Source organism: Artibeus jamaicensis, unplaced genomic scaffold (genome assembly GCF_021234435.1).
Source record: "Artibeus jamaicensis isolate MK-2021 breed Jamaican fruit bat unplaced genomic scaffold, CSHL_Jam_final scaffold_36, whole genome shotgun sequence".
Taxonomy (NCBI): Eukaryota; Metazoa; Chordata; class Mammalia; order Chiroptera; family Phyllostomidae; genus Artibeus; species Artibeus jamaicensis.
Window position 1 is genome coordinate 433,603 of NW_026522041.1, and position 16,783 is coordinate 450,385.

The 16,783-nt window shown below is 54.8% G+C and overlaps 1 protein-coding gene and 1 non-coding gene across 2 annotated transcripts; both read right to left on the minus strand.

Annotated features, from left to right (window-relative positions):
- Positions 1-544: 544 nt before the first annotated feature.
- ERF (ETS2 repressor factor) lies at positions 545-8,150 on the minus strand. The gene is made up of 4 exons (XM_037160039.2): positions 7,976-8,150; positions 3,369-3,603; positions 2,869-2,984; positions 545-2,766 (listed from the first exon to the last, which is right to left on the minus strand). Exons 1-4 carry the CDS (start codon positions 7,995-7,997, stop codon positions 1,487-1,489), a joined length of 1,653 nt encoding a protein of 550 aa, XP_037015934.1. The 5' UTR covers positions 7,998-8,150; the 3' UTR covers positions 545-1,486.
- Positions 8,151-16,309: 8,159 nt separating this feature from the next.
- Positions 16,310-16,411, minus strand: LOC119060147 (U6 spliceosomal RNA). The gene has a single exon (XR_005084525.2). It is a non-coding gene; the product is annotated as a U6 spliceosomal RNA (small nuclear RNA).
- Positions 16,412-16,783: the final 372 nt, after the last annotated feature.

Here is a 16,783-nt window from a genome sequence, read left to right on the forward strand (position 1 = left end):
GGGCAAGTCATTAACTGAATCACTGGCTGCTACCTCATTTGATGTTTGAGATAAATCATCAGTTCCTAACTAGGTGCTGGATACAGTGGGTACAGTAGGTCCATCGACAGCCATTCTGATTAAGCCAGTCTTGTCTCAACTTGGTGGACGGTAGTTCATGGGGAGGTCACTAAGATCCTTGCAAGGTCTACATTTCAAGAGACTACAGGCCTGTCCCTCAAGGACTCCAGACTCAGAGGTGCTGTAAGGAAAAGTGATGTGCTGGAGGGCTCTCGAGTATAGTGTACAAGGAGGTCCAGGCCTTTACCAGAGCATGAGGATGTGGATAGAATTCAGAGGCAAAGAGAAAAGTCATTTCAGGCAATAGGTAAAGATTCTAAATGCTTCCAAGGACAGGCGGCCCCCACAGGACAGGAGAGCAATCACATCGTCAGCGTATGCCCAAGACTTTAATCAGGTCCTGGTGATGTGCCCCACCATCAGGTCAAGGGATCATTTCTCAGGCCTGGATTTGATCCTTTCAGGTGGGGTTAGCGACTCTGGCCATAGATCCATTGGGGAGCCAGTCTAGGCCCATCCTTTGGAAATCTACACGGACTGTGGCTCTGCACTGAGACCGATCACTCCATCCAAAGGTCCAAAGTTTTATTGTTTTGAATACATTCTCCAACAGCCCCCAACTTTCCTCCCCCCACCCTCCATCCCCAATACAGAATAAGGCTTGACCACAGACCCCCCACCCCAAGGGGCCCCAGCTGGGAGGCAGAAGGGGCTTCCAGTTTGGTTTTAGGGTACACCCTTCCCACCCTCCCACCTGCCTGCCTATGGGCTGGTCCTGGGAGCAGCTGGGGGTGAAGGGGTTGGACCAGTGCTGGGGTGAGGAGTGGAAGAGGGATAGCAGGCACTTGTAGAGATTTGTGGCCTATGGTGGCACCCCTCACCCTCCTCTGACCCCCACCCCCTACACACACATGGAATTTTTGGTTCATCATAAATGTCCATCCCTCCCATTGTAACCCCGTGGGGTTAGAAACCCAGGCACTCATGGCCCCTGGAGGGGCAGGGAAGGCTGGATTTGGGCTGAGAATGGCTGGAGGTGGACAGGGAGGAGTACAGGAGGCACAGAACAGGGAGGGAGACAAGGCTTTACTTCCTAAGTGATTGTAATAAAAAAGTTCCTGGGTGTTGAGGCCAGAACCTCAATTGATATATAAACTCCCCAGAATGGAGCTGGCCCCCCTTTCCCTCCCCCCAACCACCACTTTGCCTGGAGCTTAGAAACCCAGAGATGGGACAGCCCCCAGCCCTGGGTACCCTCCCACCCTCACAATTAAAAAAAAGAAAATAAGTTTATACAAAATACAGGGAAAGGAAAGGGAGGAGGCAAGGAAGAGACTAGAGCTGCCCTCACCTCCAGGACACCAGGGAGTTAAGGCAGCAAAAGAAGCACTGGGAGTGGGGGAGCGGGGTCCCCTGCCCATAGCCCTCAGGAATCTCGATGTTCCAGAGAGAGCTGAGCTGTGGCATGCTGGAGGTCAGAGCTCACCCTCCTTGGGGTGAGGGGACCCCCAGCCTCCCCAGGTCCCTCCCCACGCACCTTCTTGTCCTCACCCTCATCCTCGAGGCCCCCGGTGGGGGCCCCACCACCCTCTAGGCGACAGTCTTCACTCCAGCGCCGTTTAAAGCGCAGCTTGAGAGGCATGCATTGCGCAGGCCCAGGTGTCTCGCCTGGCTCAGGCTTGGGAGGTGCAGGAGGAGCACGAGGTGTCTTGAACACCTCCCCGTCTTCCTCATCCTCATCGCTGATGTCAGTCACCTCCACCTCCTCTGACTCGCCTTCTGAGATAGGCTCCACCTTGATCTGTGGTGGTGGCGGTGGGGGGGCCAGTGCCCCTGCCCCCTCAGCTAGCCCACCTGTGCTGCCAGCGCTGCCAATGCCACTGCTCTTGTCAGCGCCTGCTGGAGCCTTTTCCCCAGCTGCCCGCTGCCGACGTCCCAGCGGGGGTGGCTGGAGCTTAAACTTGAATGGGGAAGAAGAGGAGGATGAGGCCGAGGAGGGGACCGGTGGGGTCTCAGGTGCCATGGGTGGCAGCGGGCACTTGTCGGGGCGCTGGGGCTGGGGCACCACCAGCCCAGGGTAGTGCAGGAAGGCTCGGGGACTGAGGTGGTAGTTGTAGACGCTTTGGGTGTGGGCCTGCAGGTACCGTTTCATGTCCTCAGGGCTGAAGGAGAAGTGGGAGCCTCCCCCCGAGCCGCTAGGGCCCCCGCCACCACTGGGATACATGGGGCTCAGCGTGGGTGAGGGAGTGTAGGCCAGGTGGGTGGGCGTCATGGGCAGGGCTGGTGAGAGCTGAGGGGGTAGCAGAGAACCAGGCCCGGCCAAAGGCGAGACAGGGAAGGGGCTTAGGGGCTCAGGGCCGCCCCGGGGCCGGGGGTAGACACGGAAGACACCTGGGTCATGGGGCAGGCGGGCCAGTGGGGGCCCACGGAAGGCACCCAGCTCCGGAGGGCCCGGAGGTCGGGCCCGGGGGTCCTCTCCCAGTGGCTCCTCCAATTCTGAAGTGCCATCGCTACAGTCACTGACTGAGCCTCGGCCCAGGCGTCGGGCCACCACAGCCGAGAAGAGGGAAGATGAGGATGAAGGGCAGGCTGACGGTGAGCGGGGGTCCTCAGTGGGGGACAGCACCTCAGAGGGTGTTGAGGGAGGGAAGCGGAAGTGGCTGCCACCTGATGGCACTGGAGGGGCACTCTGGGGCACTGTACCCCCTGGCAGGAGAAAGGAGACATGGTGTCAAGGCCACCGGCCTAGCCCAGACATACAGACCAACCCCTCCCCTCCCTCAGAGGCCTGCCGACTCTGGTACTCACCAGCCAGCCCCACATCAATGAAAGGGTAATTAACCAGCACCAGTTTGTTGAAGTTGAACTTGTAGGTGAACCGCTTCCCCTTGGTCTTGTGCAGAATGCGTTTGTTGTAATAATAGCTGTGGGTGCGAAGACACCATCGGTGGTCAGTCACAGGGGACCCAAGTCTGAATCCCCATACCATGACATGCCTTAGGTGCTCCTCATAAAGGGAGACTGAGAAACATGGGCGACAAAAGAGAAATGAAGTACCCAAAGGGTAGGGACCAGCTCTCCCCTTAGGTCTGGGGCCAGACTAGAGGCCACACGCATTGACTGTAGTCTCTCCTCAGGACACCTCTGTGTGACAAATGGGTTTAGAGAAGGTTTAAGACTTGCCCAAGGTCAAACAGCTATGATTTGGAAGAGCCAGGAGTCAAGCCCAAAGCTTATCCCCACGGGTCAGGGGCTTCCCAACTGGCAGGGAGCTGTCCACATGTGCCCGGGGGCTCCGTCCTCCTCACCGCAGGGCCCGGCTCAGCTTGTCATAATTCATCTGGGGCTTGCACTTGCGGACGCCCCAGAGCCGGGCCACCTCGTCAGGGTCCTTGATGACGAACTCCCCGTAGTCCCCCTGCCAGGCGATGACGCCCTGGTACTCCTCCTTCCGCAGCAGCTCCAGGATGAAGTGCCACAGCTGAATCTGCCTCGAGCCAGGGGACGACTCCGGCTTGTAGGCCCAATCCGGGAAGGCGAACCCTGGGCACGGGAGGCAGGGAAGCGGCCCGGGGTGAGGGCGCCAAGTCCAGGGCTCTGGGTCCCCTTCCCAGGACCCACCTCCTACCCCACCTCCAACACGGGGAAATCCATCTCCCTTAAACCAAGTTAAGACCTGGGTAGGCAAGGAGACAGTGTGTGTGTCTGTCTGTGTGAGGGGTCTAGATGGGGGGGCGGGCAGGGGGGAAGCTGGAGCCTGCTCCAGCGACACCGGGAGAAACAGGAAACCGACGGCGGCGGGTCCCGGGGCCAGTGCCAGGGGGCCAGGCACCAAGCCAGGCCGACGGGCAGGGCTGCCAGTGGGGGAGGGGCAGGAAGGGGCACACGTGGCCAGACTGGTTGTGGCAAAAGCCCCCCAGGTCCCCCCCCCACTCCCATTCAGGGCCGGTCATTCTGCCCCCCCCCCCCCCCCCGCAAGCTCCTCTGGTCCCCTCCTAGAAACATACACTGTCTCCCTCTCAAGACCTACCAGAGCCCTTACTCCCACCCCAGGACCCGAGAGGATTTTTTTTTTCTTAAAAGGACCAGGAGGGGTGGGGTGGCTGGTTGACGATGAGGTCAGCGCTTGCACACACAGAAGCTTCTGTCTTCCCTGGAGAGTGAAACCCAGACTGTCTGAGACAGGCCCCCCAAGCCCGGACCCTCTGTACTGTACTGCCCTCCCCAGACCTGGGCACATGGGCCCAACCTGGCTAAAGGGCCCCAACCCAAGCCTCAATCTTGAACAAGCACTGCTCAAGCCTATTCCTTCTTCTGCCTTCTCATCTTCAGCTTCCTCCCTGCCCACCTGCCTACCCACCCCCAGCATTAACCTTGGATAGAGGTTGGTGGTGGGCTGGCTAGTCCCTGGAGGGGGTGGGCAGCCTTGGGGGGGAGGAGATGGGGGGCTGCGGTTGTTGTCATTTCCCAAACCCCCGGGTAATCAGGGACCATCAATAATTCAGCACTAGGCAGCCGGTAATGGAGGGGGTGGGAGGAGGGAAGGGGAAGAAAGGAAAGGGGTGGGGGGAAGCAGGACAGGGGCCCTGGTGCCACTAGAGGGAGAAGGCCAAGGTAGACAGCAAAGAGTGGGCGGGGTCCCAAGCCCTAGTCAGGCTGTGTGGGTCAGCCTCTCTCCAAACTAGCCCTGGCTCAAGCGCCAGCTCAGGCAGGTACCAACCAAGCCTAGGGCAATGCTGAGACTCCACCCCAGTCTGGAATCCAACAGGGGACTCCTCCTGGGGACACATGGGATCAGCAGTTCCTGTCCCACAGGGACTGCCCCTCTAAATCCAGGGCTGACTCTCCTCCCCACAGGGATTCAGCTCCCCCACTCCTGGACATTCTCCACTGAGCCCTTGCCCCATTCAGAAATCCCAGCCTCAAACCAGCCCCTCAGGACTCCAGGGATATAATCTACAGCAGACACTAGCAGCCACTGCTCCATTCAGAAGTGACAGCCCCTGAAAATGCCTCCCTGGACCCCTCAGCACCCACAGCCCCATCCTTCTCTCAGGAACCCAGGGCTCCACTCCATTATACTCACCCCGCTAGAGAACCCAGGCCCCAGAAACCCTTGGGAACCCAAGTGATCAAATCACTAGCTCCATGGACCCTCCAACCTACTCCAAAAAAGCTCCCGGCCCCACCAGGGCACCAAGCTCCATGTTCCTCCCACATAAACCCCAATCTGGCTTTCAAACCCAGGGCAGGGGGAGCAAAGCCCCTGAGACATCAGTCTGGGGTTGGAGGGGTGTGCTGACTTCCACCCTGCCCCCCAAATTAAAGCCACCCTTTCCAACCCACCCACCCCAGCCTCCTTGTCCCGGTAACCAGGCAACGTGTGTGCAGCGACAGTCCTGGGAGCGGGGGAGCAGGAGGCTAAAAATAAACTTTGCAGAAGAGAAGGAGTGAGAGAGACTATATGCAACACAAAGGAACTCGGAAAGGAGGTGGGGGACTCTGGAAAGGCCTCAAGCTGCATGCAAAGGGCTGTCCCAGGCCCCCTTGTGAACCCCCCTCTCTGGACAACCCCCTTCAAGGGCTAGGACCCAAGTTCACACTCCTGGCAGGGACCCCACCCCACTGCCAGGCCCACCCCTATACCAGCTTTCCTCATAGGACATGGCATACATGAGGGCCTGTTCCCAGCTTTGGGGGGAGAAGAAGGGAGGGTGACGTCAGGGTGTTTCAATGGGGCTCTGTTCCCCAGGCCTTGGAGCCAGGAGCCAGGCACGGGTAAGGGGAGCAGGGAGCGTGTGTGAGTATGTGCTGTGTCTGAGTCCACGTGCTTAAATCAGAGAATCACCAGGCCAGGCCTGCACCAAGAAAGCATGGGAGTGCAGGACCTCCGGAGCATGGGGGGACAGTAGCAGCAGGGAGAGAGCAGCTGACACTGAGAAGGGTTCAGGACCTTGTGAGACAGGGTGGAGAAGCAGCAGCAGACAGACAGGAAGGGCTGGTATGGCGGGGTCCCAGAAGGCACACCTGGGTCCCACAGAAGCGGAGTAGATTCTCCCTGACAGACTGTGGAAACCTGGGGGAAGTGAACTCCAGGACACCCCCCCCCCCAAGTTCACTTGACTGTCCAAACTTTTTTTAAGGGACTAGGGGGATCGGAAGGGAGGAGTGGTGGTAGAAGAAGAGCACGCCGGCCTCCCGGGGGGGCCCCACCACCTCCCCCACTCCAGGCAGCCCTCGGTGGCGCCAGAGCCGGGAAGAAAACAGGAAGTGGGAAACGCCGCGGGAGGAGAGAGGGGCCAGGATGGAGAATCGGATGGAGGGGCTCACAGCCACCGACCAGGAGGCAGACGGACCGACGCACCGACAGACGACCAGGAGGCCATGCCAGGCCCCCGCCCCTTTCCCTAGCCGGAGAACCCACACTCGGCTAGGCCCCAAGACAGGGCTGGGGGAGCGGCCCAGCCGGTCCCACCAGGGGAAGGCCCGAAGCAGGGAGGGAAAACGAGGCGGGGTTGTCTGGGAGCCTAGGCCCACTTCTGAAACAAGGGTAGTCTCCTGCTGCCCCCAAAGCCCAGCGTTCCTGGAGCCCGTGAGAGCCAGAGATGTGGGTTGCACGTGACTGACCCTTACAGCACTCCGCACCCCTGCCCCAGCCCCCCTATTCGGTCCGGATCCCTAAGGGCCATCCCTCTGAGCGCCAGAGCCCGGCTCCGAGCCCTTTAAGAGCCGCCCCCACCCGCCGTACGGGGGGGGGGGGCGGGGTGGGTGGGCCGGTCGGGGCACACACCCGCACACAGGAGCAGAGCCGCAGCCGCCGCCGGGGGAAGGAAACAAGTTTGAACAGCGGCGCCCGGCCCCCTTCCCCCTCCCCCGTCCCCGCCCGGGGCCGGATTCCGACGGGGTAGACGGGCGGGGGGCGGCTGGGACCCCTCCCCCCAGCACGCCCAAGCGCAAAGTCCAGCCCGCTCTAGCCCGGGGGCGACGGGGGAGGGGAGGGGGGAAAGTCCGAGTGGGAGGGGGGTTAATCCCGCTGCCCCCCGCCCGCCAACCGAGCGGGGGAGGGGAACCTTGGCCCCTTAAGGAGGAGCAAGTTGGCGGGGAAGAGGGGGGCGGAGGGACAAGACGGCCGGTTGAAAGAGAAGAGCTGGGTGAGGGGGGGCGTGAGGGGGAGCCTCCGCGTCCACACCACCTTCCTTACTCCGCTCAACCCCCAGCCCCCCCGCGCGGCGGGAAGAGGGTACCCAGGTCTCTCCTGAGCCACCTTAAAGCCGCGCGTTCTAAGGTCGGAAACAAAAAGTTCCTTTTTCGAACGTTCGGGCTGCGCTTTGGAACTTTGCGACTCCGCGCGGGCGGGGGAGCGAGGAGCCGGCGGAGACGGACGGGGGAAGGGCAGCATAGCCCGGACCCTAAGTACGGGATCCCCACTCACGCCCTCCTCCTAAGGGCCATCCTTGTCCCACTCTAAGCCGGTGCAGGGCACGCTCTGCGGTGAAGGTCACGGGCCGGACCGCGCAGCACGGAACCAGGAATAGCGGGCCCCGTGGACATCCCCCCCCCACGCCCAGCACACGTCCCGGCCCCCAGAGTGCAACGTGACAGAGCGGCGGGGAGGGACTCCACCACCCCGGTTATCCCGGGAGTGGGGAAGCCCAGCTTTCGGGGTCCAGACACGGAGAGGACCAGAACTCGCAGTATGTAAACCACTCCGCCCGGAGCCAGAAATTGGGGGTCCCATGCAACAGCCCCCCCCCCGCTCACGCCGTGAGATGCAACAGGTCTCGCGTGTTTGGGGGTCCCCCAGAACTAGGGATCACTCGGGTTCGTTCGGAACCCTTCGGCGCCCCCCCAAAGTTTCTCCGCCTGGTTTCCCAGGGCAACAAGTCTCCCCCACACGTGCTGCCCCCGCCCCCACCTGTGTCCGCCGGGGTCTTCATGCTGGGGGACCCGGGGCGAGGCGCCCCGACTCCGGGCCGCAGCTCCCGGCGCCCGCGCTGCCCCGTCCCGTCCTGTCCCGCGTCGGTCGGGCCGCCCTCGTCGTTTCACCCGGCCTCGCCTCTCAGAGCCTCTCCCCTCCCCGCCGCCGCCTCCCGGGTTAATATCGCACTCCGGGGCCGGGACGCCCACGCCCCCCGACCGGCGACGTCACCGCCGCGTCGCCATGGAGACACTGCTCCCGCCCCCTCCCAGCGCACTCACACACACTCTCGCGGGCGCGCAGCCACTGAGGACTGGCCGGCTCTGGGCTTAAAGGGGCCGCGCGACAGGGGAGGAAGGAAGGAAGGCGGGGGTGGCGGTGGGATGGGGTCCCGGGGGTCATGACCCTTCTTGGAGACTCCGAGTCTGCAGATAACTTAAGTCCTCGACTCTCGCGACCTGCTGCCCCTCCTCCTCTCCTGCCCACTGAGGGAATCCAGATTTTCTTTTGGGAGCCAGTAATAGGAAAGGTGGTACCTTCTGAGGGAGGGGATCAACAACTCTTGTAGTGAGGAGGCAGAGACCTTTTGAGAAGAGACAGAATTTTCTTTGCTAGGTGGATGGGGACGGTCAGGACCCAGGAGGATGATCGAGACCACAGTTCCCAGCCTGGCTTTACCCTGCCCACCCCCAACCCTGAGTCTGAATGGGGGCAGCTGTCCAGGGGTGGGGTGGAATGGGTGGGAAGCTCTTCCCAGCATCGGAAATGGGGAGGCGGCTGTGCTCTCCGCTGCTCCGGGGATGGGGTCTTGGCCTTCCAAATAGCCCCAAACCCAGCTGGGGAGGAAGTGATCAAAGAGAATGCATTCGGGAGCTCCCTCCTCCATCCTCCAGCTGCAGCTGTCCTGGGAACACGGCTGGCACCGGAGGTACCCCACCTCCACCGTCAGGGCCGGGGGTTCCGGGGGTGGGACCAGGATGCGAGGGGGCGAACCAAGTAGGAACAAATGTGCTCCCAAGGGGCACTGGGGGGTCACCAGGAGAGAGGAAGGCAAGGCTTAAGGATGAAGGCCAGCGCGTAGGGACGTGTTAAGTCTCTGTTGTCTGCAGCCGGCAGGAATGGATGGAGCCTGAGGCTTAGGGAAACAGGAAATCAGAGCTGCTCAGATGGCTGGCTGAAGCCGGCAATGGCGTAGAGGACACATAGGAGCAATGCTCATGGAGCAATGCTCATAGGCCAAGCCTGGAGGCAGAGTCTCAGAAAAGACTCCGAGGTACCAGAAGGCGGGAATATAGGCGACAGGGTTGCTCAGAGGAGCTGAAACCTAGAAGATGGGCAGGGAGAGACAGGCTACAGTGAGGGAAGGCCTGCAGGGTCAGCTCTGGGTTCTTAGGGCGTCAAGTCAGCCTGCGTTGCTGGGTTCCGCTGTGTTACAGCAGTCCCTCATGGGTGCCTCAGAAGTTTCAGGCCTCTTCCTTGGAGAGACCAAGGACTCCAGGGAAACTCACACCCCTGGGGAGTTAATTATGTAACCGTGCCTAAGGACAGTGCAGCTCCCCCAAGGATATTGTAACCCTCTGGGAGGTGTGTGGTCCGGAGGTGTGTGGTCCAGCAGTCTTCATCATCATATTTTTTAAAAGATTTTATTTATTTTCAGGCCCTGGCTGGTGCGGCTCAGTGGATTGAGCACAGGCCTGCGAACCAAAGGGTTGCTGGTTCGATTCCCAGTCAGGGCACATATCTGTCTCTCTTTCTCCTTTCCTTCTCCTGTTTCTAAAAATAAATCTTTTTAAAAAAAGATTTTATTTTCAGAGAGAGAGAGGAAAAGGGAGGGATAAATAGAGGGAGGGAAACATCAATCTATTTCTCCTCTCCCACCCTCTGCTGGGGACCTGGCTAGCAGCCCAAGCATGTGCCCTGACAGGGGATCGAACTAGTGACCCTTTACTTTGTAGGTTGGTGCTCAATCCACTGAGCTACACCAGCCAGGGCCATCATCATTGTTCTTATAGCTGCTCTCAAAGTCCTAGGGCTCATGATGTTGGCCAAGCACTCTCTGAGGCATCATCTCATTTAATCTTTGCAAAAGTCCAAAGAGGGGAATTATTATTGTTATAACAGTTCACAGATTAGGAAAATGAGGCTCAGAGCGGAAGTCAGTCTGCCAAAGTCCTACAATTGGGAAGTGTTGGAGCTGGGATTCAAACTCAGATCTATCCCATTGGAAACCACCACCCTTAACCACCAGGCTTTAGTGTCACCTTTTCTGCCCAGCCCCCCCCCTTAAATAAAGACCCTAAATTTCAAAGATAAGAGCCTTAGTGATCCCTGCACTCCCACCAGTAAATCAGAGACCTGGGTTGCAACCCTAACTCTGTACTTTCTGTCTATGACAGAGAGCCAGTATATCTCTCGGAGCCTTAGCTTCCTCATCTGTAAAATGGGGATATTAACTAACAGTCTACCGGACCAGGTTGTTGTGAGAAATCCAAGACATGAACTAAATGCGCAATAAGTACTGGTAATAATTATTAGCAGAGTGAACTATATACCCCATGGTTAATGTAAGCACCCCTCGCCTTATGCTCCAGCCGTGCACAATAAACGCACAGTGTTGACAGTGGGAGATTGCCCGTTCATGGCATAATCCCACCCTGGCCCAGCTGGGTGACGCAATCTCAATCCCACTGCTTCTGTGAAACACAATTGTGGTCGTTGGGCATGCTTCATGGGAGTGTCTGAGCCACACACCGAGGATGAGAGTCTCTGGTGAAAATGTCCCCTGGGCAGTGTGACCTGTGAAAACCTGTCCACAGATACTACAACCCCTTTAGAAGTCCATGGGACTTCAACATAGAAGTGTGGACCCTCTTGGATAGTTCAGTTGCCTCTTGAACACCAAGAGTCACCCCCAGGGAACGTGAGCCCCATCATTACTACATGAAAACCCACATATTGTGAACTTGTGTTTAAAATTATTTATCACCGCTGATTCCTTGAAGACATACCATCCAACCAGAGCCATGTCTACTCCAATGAACAGGGGGACCCCATCCCCAGTTCACTCTGAAAAGCCTCCAGGAATCCCTCTGGGGCTGGTGAAAAACCTCTCACAGACCCAGGACTAGCCTGTGATGAAAAGTGTAACACTCCATGAAGAAAACAACTCTGTCTGATCAGTGAGGACACCCCCGTCCTCCCACAGACCTAGCAGTCCTTGTTCCCGTTTATTGTCCTGACACAGATAACATTTACCCTATTGTCAGGCTAAGGCGTGGACAGAACCTGTCCCCACAGAAGTTGCAACTATTCACAGACTTCACTCCTGGAAATTGTGGGGACAGTAAAAATCAGAGCCACAAGCCACCCACCACCCCCATGAAAAATAATGAAGTGTTACCCACTCTGTGAACATTGCAGTTCCCTTAGAAATAGTGTGACCCATCCTATATAGAGAGTATGGCTACCTAAACAGGTGTGACCACTCCAAACAGAAAATGTAACTCTGGGATGGTCTCACCCTTCCTCATCTCTCTGACCTGAAATGCTGAAGAGCCCCAGGGCTCAGTCTCAGGTCCTCTCCCCTCTTCCTGTACAATCTCTACGCTGATTACACCCAACTGTCTATTCAGGACTCTCCCCTAAACTCCAATCTCACACATGGAAGTACCATTCCCCCTGCCCCATTTTGCTGTTTGCTCAGGCTGAATGAATACCTTAGAGTCATCCTTGACCCCTTTCTCTCATCTGACATTAAATCTGGAGGGAAGTCCCATCAGCCCCACAACTCTAATGTTAAGATTTCATTTATTTATTTTTAGAGAGGGGAAGGGAGGGAGAAAGAGAGGGAGAGAAATATCACTGTGTGGTTGCCTCTACTGGGGACCCGACCTGCAACCCAGGAGTGTGCCCTGACTAGGAATCGAACCTGCCACCTTTTGGTTTGCAGCCTGCACTCAATCCACTGAGCTACACCAGCCAGGGCTGCTTTCAGCCTTTTTAAGAATCAACTACTTGCCACGGTCACCACCATACCCATGGTCTGGGGTTTTCTCACTGGTCTCTCTGCTGTCACTGGCCCCTATATTCTGTGTTTCACCCACAGCCAGAGGGGTTCTAGTAAATCAGATGCTGTTCAAAACCTCCAGCAGTCCCTCTGACCACTCGGAGTAAAAGTCAGCTTCTTGCAGTGGTTGGCAAGGCCTTTCCTCCCCAACCTTACCTCTCACCTTTCCCTTCATCTCCAGCTTCTTAGCTATTTCTTTTATTTTTTTTTATTTTTATTCATTGATTTTGAGAGAGAGAGAGAGACATTGATTCATTGTTCCACTTATTTATGCATTCATTGGTTGATTATTTTATTTGCCCTGATTGATCAGGGATCGAACCTAAAACCTTGCTGTATGGGGATGACGCTCCAACCAATTGAGCTACCCAGTCAGTGCCTGGCTATTTCCTGAACATGCCAGACGTATTACTGCTTCAGGGATTTTTGCCAATGTTGTTCCATCTGCCTGAAAGGCTTTTCCCGCAGAAGTATGCATAGCTCTGTCACTCATCCCCTTCAGGTTTTTACTCAGAAATCACCTCCCCAATAAGATCTTGCCTGACCTTTCTAGACCCCAAGCCCCTTTTATTCCCTATTTTTCTCCACAGCCCTATTCTCATCAGACATGTATTTCCACAATACATTTGCTTGTCTGAATATCTCCTCTTTAGTGGCCGTTCTAAGAGGGCAGGAATTTTTTTTTTTGCCTGTTTTGTTGCCTGAAGTATCCTCCAAGCCTGGCATGGTGCCTGCTAATCTATGAGGGAATAAGCTCATCTTTGCACAGTGAACTCCCTACTCCCTGTACCCCAATGTGATACCAGTGAATGTAGCCCCAGACACATGGAGACACCCTCGTGGACAGCGGATGCCAGCACAACCCCCAAAAGTATGAACCCTGATGTGAATCACATAAACAGGGTGTTCCTGTCCTACTGAATGGCAGCTCCACAAAGACAGGGGTTTGGTGTGTTTTCTTCACTCCTTTATCACTGGTACTGAGACCCTGGTCTGCCATAGAACAGGCTGGTGATACGTATTTGCTGACATGCACCAAGCAGACACGCAGCCGGTATCACCCCACAGTCAGAACCCATATAGACAGTACAGTGTCCATAAGTGATATAAACCCCCATATACAGTGTGACTCTCACGTAGACAGTATAAATCCCATGTACGCAGTGCTCAAAAACAGTGTGGCCCACAGAAAGCTCATACAGATGGGGCAACCCTCATAAATGACATGAGCTCCATGCAATACAGTGCAATGTTCATAAACTGTGTGAACTTCACATAACAGTGCAACCCATATAAATGGTGTGGACCCCATAAGGGCAGTGCGACCCTCGTAAACAGCGTGAGCCCTAGAGAGGTGGGGAGACAACAATAAACAACATGTGACCCCTTGAGGCGTAGCCCCTCATTAGTGCGCTCTACCACACAAACAGCATAACTTCTTTAACATTGTGTGAATTCCTCTGTCAACAAGGTCAACTCCCATAACATGGGCACACCCCCCAGCCATATAAACAGGGTCACTTCCATCAGTAGTGTGACAGTGTGACTCTTCATGTGAATGAGAGAGGCCCATGGGCGATATGGCCTCCTGCGGTGTAACCCATGGACATTGTGCCCCCTGCGTGGGTGGGCCACTCGGTGAGCAGTATGGACTCACCAATGAACACAATAAACCCTAATGTCACTGTGTCTGTTTTATTTCATTAACTTAAAAAAAATCGATTTTACTGAGAGAAGAAGGGAAGGAGGGAGAAGGAGAGATAGAAACATTGACTGTTGTTCCACCTATTTCAGCATTTACTGGTTGAGCTTTGCACTGTCCTGACTGGGTATCGAACCACAACCCCAGCACGTGGAGACAATGCTCTAACCAACTGAGCTACCCGTCCAAGGCTTGCTATGTCCATTTTGTTAATTTTTGGATAATGTAGCCCTTTTCCATAGATAGGGAGAAACCCTACTTTCCATGTAAATCCCCTGGGCCTCTGTAACCTTCAAAAATTATCCCCCCACAAAAAAATCTTAATGCTCTCATAAGTTATCCAATTCCCCTTCAACACAAATGTATTGGGACAGATGGCTCCCTGAAGGGTGGTATAGGCCGTTATGGACAATGAGGCCCTGAATAAAGGCAAACAAATGCTGAATTCCTGAATGGCAGGGATTTCCCAAGGCCCATGCAAATCACCACTTCCATTCATTGGGCATCTACTCTATGCAAGGCCCTGGATTCAACATCTCATGTTATCCTTACCTCAGCTTTATGAGGAAGGTACTCTAACGTTGCCCATTTTGCAGGTTAGCAGATTAAGACTGGAAGAGGTTACAGGCCCAATATTACAGAACTAAAAATCTTTACAGCTAGGACATCAAGCACTAGACTATAATGCTTCCTGATGGATTGATAAATGCCCCATAGATATGCTGAACCCTGGAATCCTTCCAAAGTACAGCACTATCACAACTACCATGGCACAAACCAACTAGGACAAGGTTATGAGTAAGATTGTCACAGCATACACTTTTTTAAAAATTTCTTTAGAGAGGGAGAAAGAAGGAAACATCAATTTGTTGTTCCATTTTTATTTATGCATTCATTGGTTGCTTTTGGTACATGCCCTGATGGGCGATCCAACCTGCAATCTCAGTATAATGGGATGACACTCCAACCAGTGGATCTACCTGGCCAGGGCCAGCATAAGCTATTTAGGTAAAAATAAACTCCTTACGAATAACAATAATTGCAACAACAGCTAATACTTTTGAAGATTTATTCTGCTGGAGACACCGTCCTAAGTGTTTTACATTTTAAAACATATTTTATTTATTTCTTTTTAGAGAGAGGGAAAGGGAAGGAGAAAGTGGGAGAGAAACATCAATGTGTGGTTGCCTCTCATGTGTCCCCCAATGGGGACCCGGGCTGCAACTCAGACATTTGCCCTGACTGGGAATCGAACCGATGACCCTTTGCTTGAGAGGCCTGTGCTCAATCCACTGAACTACACCAGCCAGGGCTACATTTTTAAAAAAAAATTTTATTTATTTATTTATAGAGTTAAAAAAATTATCTTTAGAAGGGAAGGGAAGGAGAGAGGGAGGGAAATACCAATGTATGGTTGCTTCTCGTGCATCCCCTACTGGAAACTGGCCTGCAACCCAGGCATGTGCCCTGATTGGGGATCGAACAGTGATCCATTGGTTCGCAGGCCTGAGCTCAGTCCACTGAGCTACACAAGCCAGGGCTTACATTTGTTAATTCACTACATCTTCATAACAGCTCTAGGCCATAGGGTTTTTTATTTTTATTTTTAATTATTCCCTTACAGATGTAGAAATCCAGGCACAGAGGAATTAAGTGATTTGCCCAAAGTCACACAGCTGGGAAGAAGACCAGCTGGACTTGACCCCAGCAGCCTGGATAATCCTGTGTTATCCTGCTTCCTGAAACATCACCCCCCCAGTACCACAAATGACTGTAATTTCTATGAAATGTGTAACTAAATTAACTTTTATTTAAATTTCCAAGAGGCAGGGGACAGCTCCCTATGCACACCTTTCCTAAATGACAGGGTAAATAGGCCTTGGATAGTATGAACTCCCATGGATGGGTCTCCCTCATGCATGGGGAAACTCATGTGAGCAGTGGGGATCCCTCTGTGGATATCATAAACACACCACAGCCAGAGACAATCTGTATGGCTATCAGAGGCCCCCGTCACTACAGCAGAGTGCTTCCTAGGCAGGGTTAGTTCCATGGTGGAGAGTTCAGACCAGCCCACTAATAGTCTCTCTCTCTCCTCACACCTCATGCAAACTGACTGGGCAACACAAAACACCACCCTATACAATGGAAACCTCTCCCAAAGGAAAGTTCCCATTGGCATTTTGGACCCTTGGCACAGAATGTGTCTCCCCATGCATACTATAATCTTTCATACCCGCGACAGAGTTAACAGGGACAGTGCACATCACCATGTATGGGGGACTTTCTGCGGCTTCTGGGAGCCCCTTTTGCGAAAGCACAAACCACTCTCTCTAGGGGTCTACCTAAGTGGGCAGTGGGAATGAGTGTGATTTTCCTCAGACTCAACACTACCCAATGTGCACAGCACACTCTCATGGGTAGTGCTAATGTAACAGACAGTATGGATCTGCAATAGGGCCGGGTACATTTTCTTCACACCTGGTGTGAACCTCATGTTCATACTGCGAACCCAACACAGGCAGCAGAACCCTCCCTTACGCCCAGCTTTGTGTTTTTGTTTTTTAATATGGAGTGCTTCACAAATCTGCGTGCCATCCTTGAGCAGGAGCTAATCTTCTCTATATTGTTCCAATTTTAGTATATGTGCTGCCGAAGTGAGCACCCCCAGGCCCAGTTTGTATTGCCCTCCATACCCTCTATCCAGGACAAGTTCAACTTGGAGAGAGTATGGATGTGCTACAGACAGGTTCACACCTGGTATAAACCCCTTATCTGGGCAGCAGGAATCTACTACTGACAGGGCATACCCATCTCCTCCCCAGTGTGAACCCACCCTTAAAAACATATAGCTCCTGAAAGATGCGAACACACACAAAGTGTAGCTCTTCACGGAATGGAATGTGGTGTGAGGCCGAGGAAGTGCTGCATTTCCCCATCTCGTGATGCCCATGCGTAAGAGAGCCGTCAGAAAATTGCACCGCCCTTAAATGTCGAAGTCTTGGAGGGAACTTGTCTCCAGGGACCCCAAGTCCCA